Here is a 16565-nt window from a genome sequence, read left to right as displayed (position 1 = left end):
CATGGGGAAAGGTGATTGGAAATATGAAAAGTGAGGTAATCGGTGGTCTGTGCATGTGTAGTCAAGCTTCATGGTTCTTCACAGGACACATGTTCAGAAAATGGCAGTGTTAGCATGTTCTGAGGGTGGAGCTTTTGCCCTTTGATGTTAAAAGGTCATCCATTCAACACTCACGCAAGCCCAGTTGTATGGTCAGTTGTCTCAATGGGTCTGAACTGGGTAAGAACTAGCTCCAAGTTCCTGAAAAACAACTTAAGCAATCATTACTACAGTGACCCATATGTCAGAGGTGTTACCTATAAGGAAGCTGGTGGGAGTTTAGTTTAAAATCAACTAAAAGCAAGCAACTAAAAGTAACTGAGGTAAGTTAGATTTGGTGGGCCTATTCAGGTTAGCCCTCGGTTTCACTGCTAAGGGAGAAGCACGACCATGCCTATGGGTACTGGAGTTTTTTCCTCCTCCCAGGGGTCTCATGGCTATTATTCCTTGCAAATCATTAACCATTTGCGTGAGCAAAAGGCATTCTTCCAATTTTCATATCAGATGAAGTAAGAGTAAAAGCTGTTAGAGAACTCTGGCATGGGTGCATTCCTTCTTAGTCAGCTAAAGTTCAGTCTCGCAGAAAGAGACGGGGCTAGGACTGTGGGCCAATGATGGAGCTGAAAAAATGGAGTCAGTGTGGCTCAGCCACACAGTATCTTTGGTGAACTTAATGTAAAATGTCAGTGTCATTTTGAGTTTGATCCTTTGTATCAAAAATGTATAAAAAATGTTCCTTCCATTTCTAATACATGGAACAGTCCCAGAGTTTTCTGAAACAGTGTCTTTGAGTTTATAATCCTCAGGTTGGCTCAAACAAAATTTTCTATTTCTCCTTTAGATCCGCTGTTGATTAATTTTTCCACGTTAGAGCACACGCGTGCCCAAAGTAACAGGTGGGAGAGGAGTGCTGTGGCGCAATCTCAGCCTTCTCAGCTCCTCCCTCCCAGTTACTCCTCGGGCAGAACGCCAACCAGAGACCAGGACCAATCCCAATCCACCTCCTCCCCTTAGGTTGGGACTGGAGAGCGCAGGCGAAAACGAGATGCGCGGAAGGCAGCGAAGCGAGGTGCGCAGGCGCTGCAGGTCTCCAGATGAGGCGCGAGCCGGCGTTGGACGTCAGCGCGCAAGCGCAGCAGTTCCCCTCAAAAGGGGAGCGCTTCTCCGCCGGACCCAGCACGCAGGCGTGGCGTCTTCCCTGATAAGGGCTCGCGCTGGCGGGATATTAGGGCGCAGGCGTCCCGCCAGGGGGCGGAGCCCGAGAGATGGGCAGCGGATTTCCGGTTCCTGGAGCAACGAACGGCCGCGGCGGCGACAGCTACCGCTTCGGAGGAAGCGGCTGCGGAGGAGGAAGAAGAGGAGCTGGGCAAGGCGGGAGCCACAGGCGGGACTCTCGCCATGGGTCCGCGGACCTAGAGCGGTGAAGGTACCGGTCGGGAGCCGAGCTGGTGAGACAGTCGTGGGGGTGGAAATGGAGACCGTTCAGGCGCAGAATGGGGAAGAATTGAGGCTCAGAACGCTGACGGAGAGCAGTGAAGGGCCCTCAGGCCGATGAGTGGGAGGAATGGCGGCGTCGGAATTTTGAAGGGAAGTAATCGGGAGATTTAGGCGGAGGACGGGGAGGAATGGGGCTCAGAAGGCTGACAGGTGGAACAGTCGGGATCTTGGACGAGGGCGGAGAGGAATGGGGGAGGATCTGAACGCTGAGGGGAGATATCGGGGCCTCTCAGGTTAAGGTGAGAGAAACGGGGGTTCAGAACGCTAAAGGGGAGAAATGAGGGGCCCTTAGGCTGATGACGGGGAGAAATGTGGCGTTGGAATGCTGAAAGGGAGGCACGGGGGTCTCATTTGGAGGACGATGAGAAATAGGGGTCAGAACGCTGACAGTTAGAGATGGCATGAGCCTGGACCAAGAGGAGAGGAATGGGGTGGGAGCTTCCGATGTTGAAGGGAGAAATCAGGATGTCTCGAGTTGATGAGAGGAAGGAAGGATGAGGATGCTGAAGGGAACTTTTTAGTTGCAGAAGGGAATAGGGAGGTTTGGGGGCTTGGGAAGGAATTGTGGCTCAGAACACTGACAGAGGGAAAATAAGGTGGGGGAGGATCTCAGACTGAGGTCCAGAAGGACTGAAGGGCTGTTCAGGTCAAGGATATGGATGAGCTGGGGGCTCTGTGGCAGAGGACACAGAGGAAATCGAGGCAATAATACTGAGGTAGCAGGATAAGTGGACAGCAGACAGGGAAGGAATGGAAGGGTTAAAAGACTGAAGGAGAGAAATTAATGACTCCTGAGTCAAGGAAGGGAATGAATGGGAGGTTAGGACATTGAGGTAGAGTTTGGGACCTTGGTCTGAGGACGAGTTGTATGGGGGCCTCTTGCGCTGAGGATGAGAGGAATGAGGCCTCTCAGGGTGAGGCTGGGGAGGAATGAGCTAGAACCCTGAGAGTGAGGAATGCATTAAGGATGGTGACTTTTGGGTTGAGGATGGGGCTACCAGGTCAAGAAGGGGGGGAATGACAAGTTCTTGGGCCCAGAACAGGGAAGAATGGAGTGGGGACGGGGTTTTCTCTTCCTTATATTGGCCAGTTGCATGTGGCAGGTCCTAGGTCTTAAACAAACATTAATAGATTTGCAGGGTTGTGTGGCCTGGGGCACAACATGTGCCTTCCCAGAGCCTCAGTTTCTCCCACTGCCCCCTCCATGTTGCAGGCCGCTGCTCCTTCCTGTGGCCCCCATGGCTGAGGACTGGCTGGACTGCCCAGCCCTGGGCCCTGGCTGGAAGCGCCGTGAGGTCTTTCGCAAGTCAGGTGCCACCTGTGGACGCTCAGACACCTATTACCAGAGGTACTGGGTGGGTTGTGGACAGAGTCAAGGGTTAAGGCTAAGCCTGGTTAGGCAGGGTGAAATCAGGGGGTGTGGTTAAATTTATGGATGGGATTAAATTATGCATATACAGTTGATCCTTATTATTTGCAGATTTCATATTTGCAAATTTGCTTACTCACTAAAATTTGTTTGCACCCCCAAAGTCATTCTCACTGTGCTTTCATGGTCATTCATGGATATGCACAGAGCAGCAAAAAATAAGTTGCCCAATGCATGTGTTCCCAGCCTAGGTTGAGTGAGGCTTTCTTATTTTAGCTCTTGTATTGTAAACAAGTATCCTTTTTGAGATCTACTTAGTGTTCTGTTTTTTGCATTTTTGTACTTTTTAATGGTGATTGTACTGTTTATAGTTGCCCCCAAGTGTAGTGTTGAAGTGCTGTCCAGTGTTCTAAGTGCAAGAAGTCTGTGATGTGCCATGTGGAGAAAATACATATTAAATAAGCTTCATTCAGGCAAGAGTTGCAGTGCTGTTGGCTGTCAGTTCAATGTGAATAAATCAGAAAGGCAGTATATCTAGAAAAAGAAGAGGAAATTTGCCAATTAGTACATGAAGCTGCTCCAGAAAGTGCTAAAGTAACATCTGTAGTACGTGCTGAAGCTAAGGAAAAGGTGAAAAAGTAGCTAAATTCACGGATCCATGAGATGATGATCAGAGTATAGTGGACAGTGTTGTGAGGCTGAAAGCAAAGGACATTAACAGTCATGTTACCCAGAGTTATGAAAACGTTAAGCCTGTCTCAGCTAGTGCTGGCTGGCTCACACTTTTCAGGAGGTGATGCATCATGAAAAGTGTTAAATTTGCAAGCGAGGCAGGTTCTGCAGATAAGAGTCTGGAAGAATTTTTAAAAACACCTGATAAGTGTTATACAGGAAAAGGGTTATGTAGAAGGGTAGGCTTTCAATGCTGATGAGACTGGCTTGTTTTACAAGGACATTGACAAAGGAACCTATATAACACAGATGGCTTCCAAAGCTTCTGGCTTTAAATGATTCAGAGGCCATGCAGTTAATTATTTGTAAGAGGACCATATTAAACAGGGTGTCTTTAAACAGAAACACACAAAAAACAAGGTTACATACTCATCAGTTGACAGAAATGTGACCAGAGGCTTACAGGAACCTAACCTGTAGTTCCACTAGGAGCTATGGTTCTGTACTCACTAATTCAGTGTTCAAGGTGACTTTACAGAACAGAATTACTGTGAATAATGAGAATTGATTATAAATACATGAACATACATTTTTATAAACAAGTTATGTTTAAGGATGTTAATGTCTTTTAGAATATGTTAGTGGTATAGTTATTAAATTTTCTAAACTTTTTTTTGTATGTAAGTTGCTGTTACCCTGGAGGAATACAGTAAAATCGTTATCTGCAATTACATTTATTCATAAGTTTATAAATAAAAACATAGTGTTTTTTATATGTTTATATTAGTTGTACATTTATTCACATATTTACAATTTTTATAAAACTTTCAAAATTTATAAATAAAAATGCAATGATCAAGAACTGAAAAGACTAGAGATTTTACCCTAATTAGGGCAAGATAACAAGTGAGTGTTGCAGTTTTATGGATGCTGGTAGGAGATATGAGACTTCTGGGTCAGAGATGAAAGACAGTTTATTACAGCATGAGCAGTATCCAATATGTCGTCATTACTGTGCCAGTTCCGCAGATGCCAGTTCCCACAGGGTGACATGTAGAGGGCTAATTAATTAGCACCTACATATGGACTGGGTTGTGTTATAGGAAAGGAACCCTGAGCTTAAGGAATCCAGTCTTTTATAATGTTAGGACAATAAGGATGCCTTCCCTTTGCTCTGGAAGGACACCCTGTCTCTTATCTTCCAAGGCTGATGCTGTACACACATCCTTGAAAAGATAGTTCATAACAAAGAATAGTCAGTGCTGCTCTTGCAAGACATGCAGAAATGTGAGAGACCTATGGAATATTGTGTCCCAACATCAGTTACTTACACTTTGTTTTGTATGTAGTTGCATTTATTTGTTTACACGTGTTTGTATATATGTACACTGATTTACATGTATACAGTTGACCCTTGAACAGTGTAGGGATTAGGGGTGCTAATCCCCTGTGCAGTTGAAAATCCACATGTAACTTTTGACTCCTTAAAAACTTACCTACTAGGGACTTCCCTGGCAGTCCAGTGGTTAAGACTGCATGCGTCCATGATTAGGATTAGGATTCCGGGTTTTCACTGCTGTGGCCTGGGTTCAATCCCTGGTTGGGAGAAACTGAGATCCCATGCCTAAAAAAGAAAAAAAGAAAAAAGAAAGGAAGAAAAAGTTCATTCACGGTACTGTACTGTATTTATCAATACCATAAGTTTACATCATCAGTTTACAAGATGAATCTCCTGTCAGTACCTACACCAATATTATCTTATATGATACAGAACATTGTAGATATATTATACATATTACTAATACCAGACATCAAAAATGAAAAGATAATATGAAAAATTTACGTTCATTTACAGGTATAACAATTCATGCATTGATAACTAAGAAGGAGCAATATGATTGCTTTATGGTAGCCTACTATAATTGAACAAATTGTTATAAAAAATTTATGGCATACAGTATTATAATCTATTCATGATACAGTATTGGAAACATTACATTTTTAAAAAACAACTTACCTGTGATGATAGGCACTTTTCTCTACCAGAGAGAGAGGCATACTGTATGGTAATGTAATTCTTTGAAAGCAGTTATAAAACAGTGAGAAAAATAACACGTTATTAAGTTTATGTTAAATATCACTCACCTTATGCCTGTGTAAGTACAGGCAGTCCACTTCAGGTCTGACACAGGTGAATACTTGGGTGATGATGATGACACAGAAATGCCTCATGCAGCTCTTGCCATAGAGTTGTCAGGTTTTCACACACAGATGCGATAGGTAAGTGTTAACTGTACAGCCTGATAGCTGTTTACTGTTCATTACGTGGAAGAGGATCATCATGAAGGTCTTCATCTTTGTTGTCTTCATGCTGGGTAGGCTGAGGAGGAAGAGAAAGAGGAGGGCTTTGGTCTTGCTGAGGAGCAGGGCAGAGGCAGAAGAAGGAGGAGGTGGTCAGGGAGCCAGGCGAGGCAGAAACACTTGTGTAACTTTACAGAAACACGCTGTAATTTCTGTCTGACTTTTTGCTTTTTCATTTTTCCAAAAAATGTTTCTATAAAGTACCGATCTTTCTTCCACTGTTTACTTTAGTTTCAGTGCCCATATCGTAGAAGGGTCCATGTCATAAAATAAGTCAAAGTAGTCTTGAATATTGGAACCCTTCTGCTAGATTGTCTAATGTCAATTTTTTTCTGGTACTCCTTCTTCATCGTCTTCCTCATCATGTGGCACTGGTTCGGCAGCACTCATCTCCATCAGGTTGTCTTGTGTTAATTCCTCTGGTGTGGTGTCTGATTAGCTTTTGAATCCAAGATGCATGTCTTGAAACCCTTCATCCCCTCCCTCCTTTTTGCCATATCCACAATCTCTTTCATTATTTCCTTGATTGACTTGGTCGTAAATTCTGGGAAGTCATGCACATCTGGACAAGGTTTTTTCCAGCAGTAATTTATTGTTTTGGGCTTGGTGACTTTCACAGCCTTTTCTATAACAACGATGACATCTTCAGTGGTGTAATCTTTCCAGACTTTCGTGATGTTCTATGAAGGTTCTCTTCCATAGTGTTGACAATCCTTTCCATAGATTACTGTGTGTAATGAGCCTTAAAGGTCCTTATGACCCCTGATCTAGAGGCTGAATTAGAGACGTTGTGTTTGGGGGCAGGTAGACCACTTTGACGTCTTTGGTGTTGAGTTCTTGGGGTTCTTGTTGGACAGGGGCATTGTCCAATATCAAAAGAACTTTAAAAGCAGTCCCTTAACTGGCACGGTACTTCCTGGCTTCAGGGACAGAGCATCAATGGGACCAATTAAAAAAAGGGTTCTCGCTGCCCAGACCTTGTACAACCCAAAGTCTGGCAACTGGTATTTATCTTTTCCCTTCAAGGCTCAAGGGTTAGCAACTTTATAGATAAGGGCAGTCCTGATCGTAAACCCTGACTGCATTTGCACAAACCAGTAGAGTTAGCCTATCCCTTCCTGCTTTAAATCCTGGTGCTAACTTCTTTTTCTTACTAGTAAATGTCCTTTGTGGCATTTTTTTTTTCCAGAGTGGGGCACTTTCATCTGCTTTAAAAACTTGTTCAGGGTGATAGCCTTTCTCCTCAATGATTTTCTTAATGGCATCTGGGAACTTGTCTGCTGCCTCTTGGTTGGCAGAAGCCACTTCTGTTATCTTGACATTTTTAAAGCCAAACCTCTTTCTAAAATTATCAAACCATCCTTTGCTGGCATTAGGTTCTCCAGCTTTAGGACCTTCACCTTCCTTTTGCTTTAAGTTGTCATGCAGTGACTTCACTTTTTCTCGAATTATATTGGAATTGATAGGTATGGCTATCTTATAGCAATCCCGCATCCACATAAAAGCTGCATTTTCAGTGCAAGATAAAAAGGTATTTTGCAAAAAGAACAGGATTTTCGAGCTGCTGACGTAGCTGCAGCAACAGCTTCATGAATTTCCTTTTTTTGTTTTGTTTTTTGTTTTTTGTTTTTGTTTTTTTTTACAATAGTCCTTACACTGGATTCAGTAATCTTGAATTGACGGGCACCCACAGCTGCAGACCTCAATCCACGGTACACGTCAAGCAATTCAGGTTTTTCTTGTAATGTCATGACTTTTCTCTGCTTCTTGGGAGCACTTCCGGCATGACTAGCCACACTTTGTTATGAATCCTATATGGTGTTATTCCAGGTTTATGGTATCGCACTAAACACAGTGAAAATGACGCGAGAACCACTGCAAGGGGTTTCTTTCTACTGTGATGTACAATTTACTGGAGAAACAAACTGCTCACTTGGAGATGATTAGCCTTCCATGGCATTTTAAGCAGATACTTGGAACTCTTGAGCTCACTGCAATAGCAGCAGGAGGTGGCTATGAGATGATTATAGTAGTACAATATGTACTATAGTTAATTTTATGCAGTTATGAAGTAACACTGCATCTTTACGTTTGTTTACGTTTCTTTTGACTGCAATTGGTACCACATATGGTCTTTAAGTATTTGTGTGCATAAGTTTTGATAAATTTAAACTTTTTATAATAGATTTATGTATGTTTTGTGGGGGTAAAAGATAAAATAGACCAGTATCTACGTATATTTTATGCATTCATGACACACCTAACTTTTTCTTAATTTTTTCAATATTTCTAGGCTGCATGGGTCATTGAGTTTTTTAAAATAGCCACTTATCTTCAAAAAGTTTTCCAATATATATTTATTGAAAAAAATCTGTGTATAAGTGGACCTGAGCAGTTTAAACCTGTGTTGTTCAAGGGCCAGCTATATTTAAAACATTTGTTTCTTATGTGTTTTCTTTATTTGTTTATGTATTTAGTATGTGATGCTAACACAGTTATGTTATTTAATATGTTTGTGTTCCTATTTGTGTTTATTTTCACTTACATAGAACACCACTAGTAGCATACATTATAAATACACGCGTATCTGTTTATGTTTAGATTATTCATTAATGTTTGTATACATGCTGGTATTTATACACCTTTTATATTCCTGCTGTTCAGGGTTATTTGGGGTAGTTACTTGATCAGGGCTCATAGGCTGATCCCAGGCTGCCTCCTGTATTCCACCAGCTCTGCAGGCCTATTCACCAGCCCAGTGGGAGGGTTGTGTGGGTGGAGTGGCAGTGGCTCCACCTAGGTACCAACTCGTCCTGGCCCACCCCCAGCCCCACAGGAGACAGGATCCGAAGCAAAGTTGAACTGACTCGATACCTGGGCCCTGCATGCGATCTCACCCTCTTCGACTTCAAACAAGGCATCCTGTGCTATCCAGCCCCCAAGGTACTGTACAATGTGGGGTACTCAGGCAGGGGTGGCTGAGCCACCTAACACCCACCCACTGACCTCCATTCCTCCTGCCCTTGCTGTTATCTCCAGGCCCATTCCTTGGCCATCCCCAGCAGGAAGCGGAAGAAGCCTTCGAAGCCAGCCAAAGCTCAGAAACGTCAGGTTGGACCTCAGAAGAGTGAGGTCAGAAAGGAGACCCCAAGGGATGAGACCAAGGCTGATGCTGACACAGTCCCAGCTTCACTTCCTGCTCCTGGGTGAGTGTTGGACTAAAGTGAGTCAAGTCTAGGAGGGTTGTTTTGGGGCTGCACTTAGGGCCCCACACCCATGTTTCCCATCCCAGGTGCTGTGAGAACTGTGGAATCAGCTTTTCAGGGGATGGAACCCGAAGGCAGCGGCTCAAGACTTTGTGCAAGGACTGCCGAGGTGAGCGGCCCCTGGGGCGCTGGGAGATAGAGCTGGAGCAGGCTCGGTGTTAGACTAGGACACAGGTGTCTGGCTGGAGGTTGAGTGGTAGATGTCAAGGCACAGGCAGTCATGAGGTCAGATATCTGATGCTCCCTTTATATTTCTCTTCTGCTCTCTCCCTCCCTGCAGCACAGAGAATTGCTTTCAACCGCGAACAGAGGATGTTTAAGGTAAGCACGACCTGCTTCCTCCTCACAAGTGTGCAGTGGGAGCAGGATGTGATAGGGGCTGGTAAGAGTCTGAAGGAACAGTGATGGATCCACAGGGTGTCAGAGTCATTTTGTAGGGAGCTAGCCGCAGTCAACCGACAGTAACGGGAGTTAATCAGTAGACTCAGTGATGAGGTTCACAGGGAAACAGTAGACATTGTTACGGCCTCAATAATGGTGGCTAATCAGTATCTAATCAGACAGTGATGAGGCAAATAGGGGACTAGCAGACATGATCATGGGGGCTAATGTGGGGTCAGCAGACACGTGAGGGGCAGTGCTCCTGGAGCCACTCTGCCTGGACCTGTGACCTTGCCCCACCCATTCCTGGCAGCGTGTGGGCTGCGGGGAGTGTGCGGCCTGCCAGGTAACGGAAGACTGTGGGGCCTGCTCCACCTGCCTTCTGCAGTTGCCCCATGATGTGGCCTCGGGGCTGTTCTGCAAGTGTGAGCGAAGACGGTGCCTCCGGATTGTGGAAAGGGTGAGTCAGGCAGGTGGGTTGGGCCCAAGGCTCACCCGCACTCCTGGCCCTCATAGTGCTGGCCCCATGCATCACACCTCCGGCACCCCCCAACAGAGCCGAGGGTGTGGAGTGTGCCGGGGCTGTCAAACCCGAGAGGACTGTGGCCGTTGTCGAGTCTGCCTTCGCCCTCCCCGCCCTGGTCTCAGGCGCCAGTGGAGGTGCGTCCAGCGGCGTTGCCTACGGGTGAGTCAATCTGGAGGGGTCGGTGCTGGTGGGCTGGGGCAGAGCTCATTCTGCTTTTAAAGCTGCTGCTGCTTCCTCCCAACCTGGCCTTGCCCACCTCACGTCTTCTTTTCTCCCCAACGCCATGCTCACTTCCCTGGCCCCACCTACCTGCCTCTGTCTGCCAGCACCTCGCGCACCGCCTCCGTCGCCACCATCAGCGAGGTCAACGACGCCCTCCCCTAGCTGTGGCTCCCCCTGCTGTGAGTGCCCCAGCCCACACTGCCTGCCTGTCCCACACGCGTGCTTTCTGCACACTTGGGGGGAGGGAGGTGGTCCTGTGTCTGCCTGGTGCCACCAAGCCTAAACTGTCTTTCTGACTTTCTCTCAGGGTAAACATGGCCGCCGCAGGGGAGGCTGCGACTCCAAGGTGGCTCCCCGGCGGCGCCCTCCCCGAGCCCAGCCTCTGCCTCCACTTCCCCCGTCGCAGCCTCCAGAGTCTCCAGAGCTGGTGAGGCCCTGGTGGGCAGGGGGATGGCACAACCGTAACCTCACCCACTACCTGCCCTGACCCCACCCCATTTGCCTCTGCAGCACCCCAGAGCCCTGGCCCCCTCGCCACCTGCTGAATTCATCTATTACTGTGTAGACGAGGACGAGCTAGTGAGTGGCCTCACCCTACCTGGACAAGCCTAGACTCTCCCAGGGCGCTTGGTTAACCCCAAAGAAGCAGATGCTACAATGGGCCTAATAAGGGAATAGGAAGGCACAGTGATGGGTACTAGTATGGGATGAGCAGACGTGGGGTAGGAACTAATATGGCATCAACAGGTGCAGTGACAGTACCTAATGTCAGATGAGCCAACACTCTGCTGGGGCTAATAGAGGAAAAGCTGGCATAGTGATGAAAGTTCACATAGGATGAGTGGATGTTGCAAGCACAGTGATGGGAGCTAATAGAGCGTCAGCAAAATCCTGCTGGAGACTGGGGGTCAAAGACATTGTCTTGGTAGCTAGTGGGGGGACTAGCAGATAGAATGATAGATACTGTGTTGGAGCAGCCACGGTCCTCATGGTATCGAGGGCCATCCAGTACAGTGATACGGCCTGGTGCTGGACTAACAGACACTGAGGTGTGACTAGTGGGGAGTCAGGCTAAGACTAGTGTCCAATCAGTTCCCTCCAGTGGGGCTAGTAGAGGAGTAACAGGCGTAGCATTGTAATGGTCCTAGTGACAGCACCCGCCATCCCCTGTTCCCCAGCAGCCTTACACGAACCGTCGGCAGAACCGCAAGTGTGGGGCCTGTGCAGCCTGCCTGCGGCGGATGGACTGTGGCCACTGCGACTTCTGCTGTGACAAGCCCAAATTTGGGGGCAGCAACCAGAAGCGCCAGAAGTGTCGTTGGCGCCAGTGCCTGCAGTTTGCTATGGTGGGTGCAGCAGAAAGGGTTAGGTGGGCAGGAGTAATAGTGCCAGGCCCCCCAGTGCCTGGGAGGAGTGGGCAAGCCTGGTAAGGTGGGTGGGGACAGGCCAGATGGATCCTGAAGCTTCAGGGTGGTGGGTGGGGCAATAGGTTTGGCCAACAATTAGCAGACGTTACGCTGGGGTAAGTGAGGAATCTGGGTGGCACACTGGCATTGCCAACAGGAGACTAGCAGGCTTGACGATGAGGGGCTCATACGTAAGGAGATTCTGTGCTAGGGCTAACGTGGCGGGGAGGGTGCGATTCGCAGGCACATGGATCAGGGCAGTGTAGTATGGTTGGTCATTGTACCTGGTGGCCATAACAGCCCATCTCTCCTCACAGAAGCGGCTGCTGCCAAGTGTCTGGGCAGGGTCCGAGGATGGGGCAGGGCCGCCCCCACCTTACCCTCGTCGAAAGAGGCCTGGCTCTACTCGAAGGCCCCGTCTGGGTCAGACCCTGAAGCCTCCCTTGGCCATACCCATAGCCCAACCAGCCCGTGCCCAGACGCCAATGAAGCAGGAAGAAGGCAGTGGCTTTGTGTTGCCTCCACCTGGCACCGACCTTGTGTTCTTACGGGAGGGTGCAAGCAGTCCCGTGCAGGTGCCTGGCCCAGCCCCAGCTTCTGCAGAAGCTCTGTTGCAGGTGAGGGTCCCACCTTATCCTGCCCTTCCCAACCCCACCCAGCCTCGTGCGGGGAAGCTGGGACCAAGTCTGCTGCAATCCTCCTTCACACAGGAGGCCCAGTGCCCTGGCCTGAGTTGGGTTGTGGCCTTACCCCAGGTGAAGCAAGAGAAGGCGGATGCCCAGGAAGACTGGACACCGGGCACAGCCATCCTGACTTCTCCTGTATTGCTGCCTGGCTGCCCCAGCAAGGTGGGGGTCAGTGACGGGTGGTCTGTGAGCAGAGTGATGGTGAGCCATGATGGTGGTTCTTTGAGCAAAGTAATAGGTGTGCTGATTACAGCCTCTCACAGAATTATCCTGCCTGTCTGACAGATGCCCTACCCTCCCCAGGCAAGTAATTTTGCCTGCTTTGCTGCCCAGCTAACAGAAAAATGATCTATGAGGAATGGGAAAGGTTTGTAGGCAGAGAGATGGTTCTTCTGTGCTCAAGTATGACAGAAGTGGGACTGTCAGCACAGTGACAGGTTGGCTGATAGAGACACTTTCCTCAGGCCAGCCCTGCCCTTCTGACAACTGCCTGTTTCCCAACTCTCCCAGGCAGTAGACCCAGGCCTGCCACCTGTGAAGCAAGAGCCACCTGACCCTGAGGAGGACAAGGAGGAGAACAAGGATGACTCCGCCTCTGACTTGGCCCCAGAGGAGGAGGCAGGAGGGGCTGGCACGCCTGTGGTCAGTGCTGGGGGACACCTGACCCTGTCCTGACCCTGCTTTAGCCCCACCAGCCATGTTGACCCTGATGTTAATTCTTCCCCAGATCACGGAGATTTTCAGCCTGGGTGGAACCCGCCTCCGGGACACAGCAGTCTGGTTGCCAAGGTGTGCCCCACACAGTGAGGGGTGGGGATGGGATGGGGTGCTGGTCAGATGTGGGCCCTGGGTTTTGAAAGTACAGTCAGTGTTTTGGCATGATGTAGTGGGAGATAAAGGCCGGTCACAGTGAGTGACGGGGTATGTGCAGGACCTTAGGGATTTCTCCTGGGGTCCAGGTCAGGGCTCTTCTTGAGGAGGGTCATGGGAGGTGATGAGGGGAGAGGACTTGGTGCCCTATGATGAGATTTAAAAGAAAAAGGAAGAAAGGAAAGCCTTGTCACCATATTCCTAAGAAAACCCACAGGGGTCAGACTTAATATATAAATTCTTATTCAGAGAATCATCATTCGGGTTCTTGAAGGCCTGTGGAGTCTCCAAAAGATGAACGGATGGGCTGGGCAGTGGCGGGTGGGCAGGAGATCAGGGTTCTGGGATGGCTTTGTGATCTGGGTCCACATACGACTGGAGTACCCTCTGTGAAAGGGGTTAGGCTGTGTTTCTGGAGCCTTTTTGGAGCATATTGAGGTCATTAACTGTTTCAGTTGCTGCACAGAACTGTTTCTGCAGGTGTGGCAGTAGAAGGAAGGATAGGTGCCTATAAGAACTGGGACGGTGGGAGGAGGTCAGGGGAATGCTGCCTCCTGCAGAACTGCTGACAGCCCTGAACAGAGCCCCAGACACAGGCAACATAAACTGTTGGCCTAAACACCTGGATTCCTTTGTTCCTGCAAACTAGTGTCTGCAGGTCAGAAACTCCTCCACCTGCACTTGGGCAAGTACTGAGGTACTGATTGAGGCCCTTCTGGGTGCACTGCAGTGTGGCAGATACAGCGGTGAATCAATGACCCTGGAAGGCTTATCCTTCAGGAGTTGCAAGATTTCTGCCTTCAGGGAGCTTATGATCCAACTGGGGAAACCATTTCCCCTATGCATGAAATCATTACATATTAATGGCGAAGGTAATGATGTGCTTGATGTGATATGTTGTCTGTAATGGAAGATTTTAAAAGAGAGGAGAGAGAAGGGATAATTAAGGGGAAATGCAAGCGTGGAAAATGGTTTTATGATGCTCCATTTTGCACATAGGGAACATCATTCAACATACAGACCTGCTCCCTCTTCTCTAGGTCCAAGGACCTTAAAAAACCTGGAGCTAGGAAGCAGTAGACTGGAGGCTTCTGCAGACTGTAGGACTCAAGGTGATATTTACAGACCGACTTTATGAGAGACAACACTGATCTGCTCAGAGGCTGGACCATAGATGGATTGCCAGGGCTTGTGTGGGAGTCAATAGGAACTGGGAAAACCTGCCACCAAACCAGAGGAGCAGGCCTGTTCAGTACTTTGAGCTTATAGAGGAAGTAAGCAGAAAAGGAAGAAAAAGAGTAGAAAGTTGGTGCATCTGCTCCAACCGGTGCAAATCCCAGGAGCCTGAGTGTGATAAGAAGTGTGGATATTAAGGATGGGGGAGTTGGGATGGGAGAGCGGATGTAATTAAAGCCACCTTCAGCCTAAACAAGCCATCATCATAAATAATTTTAAATGGATTTGGATGAGACCTGGCAGTGTCTCTAAACATTTCCTCAGGGAGATAGCAGTTGGGAATGTAATGTGAATAAATGAGGAAAGGAGCTGCTGTTTGGTGTGTTCCTCCCATGGACCTAATTTAATCCTCAAAACATCTTTTTAGAAAGGCATTGATTTTGCCCATTTTTGCAAACGGGAAAGCTAAGATTCAGAGAAACTAAATAACCTTGTCCAGTGTCGAACAGCTAGTATTGATAGAGCCTAGAATCAAACCCAGGTTGTAAAAGCCTTGTTCTAAGTTAAGCCACTAAACTGTAAACTATAACCTATATCCAGTAATGTATAATCATGTTATGTTAATGGAAATTTCCCATGACCTTGAAAACAAGGTGGATTACTCTGAGCTTTATAACAGACCCCTTACGCTGCTGTCCCTAGGGTGGTTTAGGGAGCACCAAGGCAGTGTGGATGGTGCCACCTTATCAGAGCACCTGTGTCTCCTGAGACAGTTCTTCCCAGGCCTTGGGTGCTGCATAGGCTTCCTCAGACTCAAAAGGGCATCATTCCCCACTGGCCACTGCTTGTTACTGTCACTCCCCGTCCTCACCCACAGCAGTCTTCAGAAGTAAAGCTCCTGGCCTGGCTCATCATTCCTCACATCTTGCACCCCCTGTCCCTTGATGACCTTTGTGCTTGGTTTCTGCTCTCAGCCCCTATCTGTTAGGAGTCTGAGTTCCCGCTTCAAGTCCTGCGTAAGGGCCAGTCTTGGCTCAGCCCTGCCTCACTGTCCAATTCTTCATGAAGTGCCAAAAAGATTAGACCTGTGATTTATTACTTAGCTAGCTTTATAGTGCCGGGACTGAGTGCATGCCTCCTTCAATTTTGTAGTCTATGTGCCTCCCTTGCCTTACTCTAGTCCCAGCCCTGCAGCTTTAGATAATTCAGATGTAGGTTAAACATTTGCCTACTTTAACTCATTATATAGCTTTCTGCCACCCTCCTCTGCTCCTTCCTTTCCCTCACCCTGCCTACTTCAGTCAGAGTCAAGACTGGATAATTTTCTGATACTGTTTTGCTCCTCGCTAGGATCCAACTACTCAACCCTAGTATTCTGGTGATATTTTGACAGTGATGTCCTGAGTGAAATTTATTGGAATAGCATTCTGACTCATGAGATAAGAGTCTGGTTACTGTGTGTATCAGCATACAATCAGAAAAGCGGCACCACTAATATAAAGATTATGTACATGTGTGTATAAGTATATATAAATATGTATATTAAGGGATTTATTGTAGGGATTTGACCTTATGAAATTGTGAGAGCTGGTTGAACAGTCTCTGTAAGGCTGTTGTCTTTGCATCTAATGCTGGAGCTTGAAGTCTGCAGGGCAGGCAATCGGGAAGGGAAGATGGATGTAAAGAGTGGGAGACCGAGGACACACTGGCGCCCACGAGCACAAGCTGGAAACCACGAGGATGGCCTGGAACCCATGTCAGCCTCTCACCACCTCCAACTTCGATGATGTGGGTGTCCTGCAGAAGAAGCTGGTGCCCTTCATCACAGAGTTAAATATACATCTGGCCCAGGAATTAGAGAAGGTGAAGGAAGATCCTGGGGAAGGTGGAGCAGCTGCAGGCCTGGCCGCAGGCCTGACTGCTGCCCCAAACCAACGAGGTGAGCCAGCAGATAAATGACAACATGTGTGAACTGCAACAGTTCCTGGTGCCACAGCACCCAACCTTCCAAGTGTGCTGCTGCTTCACTTCTGCCCTCCAGTTATCACGCAGAATGTCTCTTGTGGCCCATCCTAACTGGAAGCATATGGGGAA

General features: G+C 47.8%; 1 protein-coding gene across 1 annotated transcript in view; it reads left to right on the top strand.

Moving 5' to 3' along the window:
• The first annotated feature begins 1244 nt into the window (after positions 1 to 1244).
• The window catches only part of MBD1 (methyl-CpG binding domain protein 1), a 72155-nt gene continuing 56834 nt past the window's right edge, over positions 1245 to 16565 (top strand). The window contains 16 exon segments of the mRNA XM_057698109.1: positions 1245 to 1465; positions 2750 to 2884; positions 8767 to 8881; positions 8978 to 9144; positions 9231 to 9313; positions 9485 to 9525; positions 9899 to 10045; positions 10142 to 10270; positions 10438 to 10512; positions 10641 to 10760; positions 10844 to 10912; positions 11512 to 11679; positions 12057 to 12356; positions 12936 to 13020; positions 13023 to 13067; positions 13153 to 13214. Of these exon segments, the coding sequence (XP_057554092.1) occupies positions 2775 to 2884; positions 8767 to 8881; positions 8978 to 9144; positions 9231 to 9313; positions 9485 to 9525; positions 9899 to 10045; positions 10142 to 10270; positions 10438 to 10512; positions 10641 to 10760; positions 10844 to 10912; positions 11512 to 11679; positions 12057 to 12356; positions 12936 to 13020; positions 13023 to 13067; positions 13153 to 13214 (1716 nt within the window). The 5' untranslated portion in view covers positions 1245 to 1465; positions 2750 to 2774.

Source organism: Hippopotamus amphibius, chromosome 11 (assembly GCF_030028045.1).
Source record: "Hippopotamus amphibius kiboko isolate mHipAmp2 chromosome 11, mHipAmp2.hap2, whole genome shotgun sequence".
Classification (NCBI taxonomy): Eukaryota; Metazoa; Chordata; class Mammalia; order Artiodactyla; family Hippopotamidae; genus Hippopotamus; species Hippopotamus amphibius.
The sequence above is the reverse complement of the archived record's forward strand: the minus strand, read 5'-3'. Positions and strand labels throughout refer to the sequence as shown.